We start from the raw sequence: 4,143 nt of genomic DNA, 5'->3' as shown, positions 1-4,143 counted from the left end.
TTTAGAGCTGGAGTGGAGAGCTGTGCATTTCGGTTTAAAGCTGGAGTGGAGAGCTGCGCATTTCAGTTTTGAGCTGGAGTGGAGAGCAGGTGTGGGAGCTGGAGTGGAGAGCGGGAGTGGAGAGCTGCGCATTTCGGTTTAGAGCTGGAGTGGAGAGCTGCGCATTTCGTTTAAGAGCTGGAGTGGAGAGCTGCCATTTCCGTTTAGAGCTGGAGTGGAGAGCTGCGCATATCTCTTTAGAGCTGGAGTGGAGAACTGGAGTGGAGAGCTGTGCATTTCGGTTTAGAGCTGGAGTGGAAATCAGCGCATTTCGGTTTAGAGCTGAAGTGGAGAGCTGCGCATTTCGGTTTAGAGCTGGAGTGGAGACCTGGAGTGGAGAGCTACGCATTTTGTTTTAGAGCTGCAGTGGAGAACTGGAGTAGAGGGCTGTGCATTTCGGTTTAGAGCTGGAGTGGAGAGCTGGAGTGGAGAGCTGCGCATTTCGGTTTAGACCTGGAGTGGAGAGCTGGAGTGGAGAGCTGCGCATTTCGGTTTAGAGCTGGAGTGGAGACCTGGAGTGGAAAGCTGCGCATTTTGGTTTAGAGCTGGAGTGGAGAGCTGCGCATTTCGGTTTAGAGCTGGAGTGGAGACTTGGAGTGGAGAGCTGCGCATATCGGTTTAGAGCTGGAGTGGAGTGCTGCGCATTACGGTTTAGAGCTGGACTGGAGAGCTGCGCATTTCGGTTTAGAGCTGGAGTGGAGAGCTGCGCGTTTCAGTTTTGAGCTGGAGTGGAGAGCAGGTGTGGAGAGCTGGAGTGGAGAGCGGGAGTGGAGAGCTGCGCATTTCGGTTTAGAGCTGGAGTGGAGAGCTGCGCATTTCGTTTAAGAGCTGGAGTGGAGAGCTGCGCATTTCGGTTTTGAGCTGGAGTGGAGAGCTGCGCATATCTGTTTAGAGCTGGAGTGGGGAACTGGAGTGGGCGGGTGGAGTGGGGGGTGGAGTGGGCGGGAACGGGGCTTCCTTTAGTGCGCGTCCGCCCGCAGCGCCGCAGCACGGTGTGGTCCTTCCGCGCGAGCAGGCCGAGAACATGGAGGACAGCGCCATGGATATGGAGAGCATGGGCCCCCTGCGCCCTCAGACCTTCCTTTTCGGTTGCGAGCTTAAAGCAGATAAGGATTATCAGTTCAAAGTAGACGATGAAGAAAATGAGCATCAGTTGTCTCTGAGAACGGTTACTTTAGGGGCTGGAGCCAAAGATGAATTACACGTTGTAGAAGCAGAAGCATTGGATTATGAGTTCAATCCTATTAAAGTAGTACTGGCATCTCTGAAAATGTCAGTGCAGCCCACAGTTTCATTAGGTGGCTTTGAGATCACACCCCCAGTGGTCTTGAGGTTGAAATGTGGTTCAGGGCCTGTTTATGTCAGTGGACAACATCTCGTAGCATTAGAGGAAGAACCAGAATCAGACGATGAGGAAGATGATACAAAAATTGTGAACACTTCGACAAAGAGACCAGCAAGTGGAGGAGGAGCTTTTTTTTTTATGTTATTTTTAAAATAATTTAGCCAGGAGGCTCGGTGTCAGATTCAAACCGGCCATCAAGGGCCACTCTCGATCAGTTGCTGAGGTGAGTAGCTTGAGAGAGGACGCCTGCAACACCGGAGCGGAGAGGGGAGAGATCAGCGTCCAGGAGCCTCACCTCAGAGCGACAAGAGCCACTGAGGAGGGAGCCTCAAGTCCTCAACAGGACTTGCCCAGGACTCGGAAGCTCAGCTCCCGCGAGGGGCTGACTCACAGGGGGCGGAGCCAGGAGGAGTGGCACCAGCTGGGAGTGGCTAAAAAACCTTCCCAGGGAGCGCGGCGACCAGGAGCGCGGCGAACTGAGCCGGCAAACAGAGAGCGTCGAGGCAGAGGGTCGAGGCAGTTTGCGCGGCAGTTCGCGCGGGCAGGCGAGCGGGCAGGGAAGCGTTCCAACCGCCTCATCGAGAGGACTCGCCTGGAGTACAGGAGGGGGAAGGAGTGCTGAGGGACGTAGACGGATTGATTGACCAGATAGATCATGGTTACAACACGATCGAAAGCTGTAGTGAGTACTAATGTGGGTATCCAGACTGAGCCTTCCTGCAGACATGCAGCTGTGCAGGTCTCTGGCTGCAGCGAATGCCTGAGCCTGGCACTTGTATTGGAGGGAGCCAGTGATACTGCTTGTGTTCGCTGTGAGCAAATAAATGACCTGCTCAGGCAGGTGGCTGAACTGAGGGAGGAGGTAGAAAGGTTGAGAGCCATTAGAGAGTGTGAAAGTGAAATAGATTGGTGGAACCACACCCTAAGGCAAGGGCAGAGGGAAGTGGTTCAACAAACTATGGATCCCCTTCCCTCCTACCATCAGACAGAAGGAGAGAGCTTAATGGACAAGGATGGATGGAGGGAGGTTCCTCCTCGGAGAGGTAAGCGAAAACCCTCACAATCCCTTCCTCCCTCCCAATTGCCCTTGAATAACAGGTACGAGGTCTTGGAAATTCAGGGCCAGGTGAATGGAGATGGTGAGGCAAATCTATCTAGTGAGTCACCCAGGGCTAGTCACTCACCCACATACCTCAGAACTTCCCCAACCAAGAAGAAAAGAAGAGTAATTGTGGTGGGTGACTCCCTTCTGAGGGGAACAGAAGGGCCCATTTGTCGACCGGATCCACCCCACAGGGAGGTCTGCTGCCTGCCTGGGGCTCGGATTAGAGATGTTAAAAAGAAGCTCTCTGAACTGGTGCAGCCGTCTGACTACTACCCACTGCTGGTTTTTCAGGTTGGCAGTGACGAAATTATTACGAGGAACGTAAGGGCAATGAAGAGAGACTACAGGGCCCTGGGACGGCTGGTTAAAGGGTCTGGAGCGCAAGTGGTGTTTGCCTCCATACCTGTTGCAAGCGAGGGTGAAGGGATATATAAGAAGACTCTGCAGGTTAATGTATGGCTACGTGACTGGTGCCAAAGGCAGGGGTTTGGGTTTTTCAGTCACGGGCTGCTGTATGGGACACCTGGTTTGCTGGTGACAGGCGGGATACACCAGTCCCAGAGAAAAAAAAGGGTTTTGGGGCAGGAGTTAGCAGGGCTTATTGACAGGGCTTTAAACTAGTTAGGAAGGGGGGAGGGGATTTAACTGGGCCTGTTGGGGACAAGCCCAAGAGGAACATGCTAGGGATTGAAGGATGGCGGGCTAAGGAGGACTATCAATCTCTTGTTTCACTTGTGGGAAAGGATAGCTGTTTAGACCCTGTCCCCCAGGGGAAAAAGGGTACTAGGACTGGCTCCCTGAAATGCCTGTACACCAATGCACGCAGCATGGGGAATAAACAGGAGGAGTTAGAAGTCTGTGTGCGGGCTAAAGGTTATGATCTAGTGGCGATTACAGAGACATGGTGGGACAGTTCACATGACTGGAATGTGGTCATGGATGGCTATGTCCTTTTTAGGAAAGATAGGTCGGCAAAGCGAGGTGGTGGAGTTGCTCTTTACGTGAGAGAGCAACTAGAATGTATTGAGTTCTGTCCGGGGTCGGATGAGGAGCAAGTGGAATGTCTGTGGGTACGAATCAAGGGGCTGACTGGCACGGGTGATACAGTTGTGGGGGTCTATTACAGACCTCCTGATCAGGACGAAGGAGTTGATGAGGCTTTCTACAGGCAACTGGAAGTAGCCTCGCGACTACATGCCTTAGTCGTCGTGGGGGACTTTAACTACCCCGATATTTGCTGGAAGACTCACACAGCCAGTCATTCACACTCTAGGAGGTTCCTCGAGTGCATTGATGATAATTTCTTAATGCAAATGGTGGACGTACCAACTAGGGGAGCAGCGCTGCTAGATTTAGTACTCGCCAACAAGGAGGGTTTGGTCGAAGTGGTGACGGTCAATGGCAGCCTTGGCTGCAGTGACCATGAGATGGTGGAGTTTAGGATCCTGTGTGGGAGGAATAGAATACCTAGCAAAGCCACAGTTCTGGATTTCCGAAGGGCCAACTTTGGCCTCTTCAGTCAACTGCTAAGGGAAGTCTCATGGGAAAGTGTACTAGGCGGTAAAGGGGCTCAAGATAGTTGGTTAGCATTCAAGGACCGCTTCTTCCAAGCTCAGGATCGGAGCGTCCCAATGAGTAGGAAGTCAAGTAAGGG

The 4,143-nt window shown here is 52.8% G+C and overlaps 1 protein-coding gene across 1 annotated transcript; it reads left to right on the top strand.

Moving 5' to 3' along the window:
* Positions 1-992: 992 nt before the first annotated feature.
* Positions 993-1,540, top strand: LOC136004228 (nucleophosmin-like). The gene has a single exon (XM_065660529.1). It carries the CDS (start codon positions 1,064-1,066, stop codon positions 1,538-1,540), a length of 477 nt encoding a protein of 158 aa, XP_065516601.1. The 5' UTR covers positions 993-1,063.
* Positions 1,541-4,143: the final 2,603 nt, after the last annotated feature.

This window comes from Lathamus discolor, chromosome W (assembly GCF_037157495.1).
Source record: "Lathamus discolor isolate bLatDis1 chromosome W, bLatDis1.hap1, whole genome shotgun sequence".
Taxonomy (NCBI): domain Eukaryota; kingdom Metazoa; phylum Chordata; class Aves; order Psittaciformes; family Psittacidae; genus Lathamus; species Lathamus discolor.
This window is presented reverse-complemented; position numbering and strand designations above follow the sequence as displayed.

Coding starts and splice junctions, on each gene's coding strand:
- LOC136004228 (XM_065660529.1), top strand. CDS start 1,064: ATGGAGGACAGCGCCATGGATATGGAGAGCATGGGCCCCCTGCGCCCT.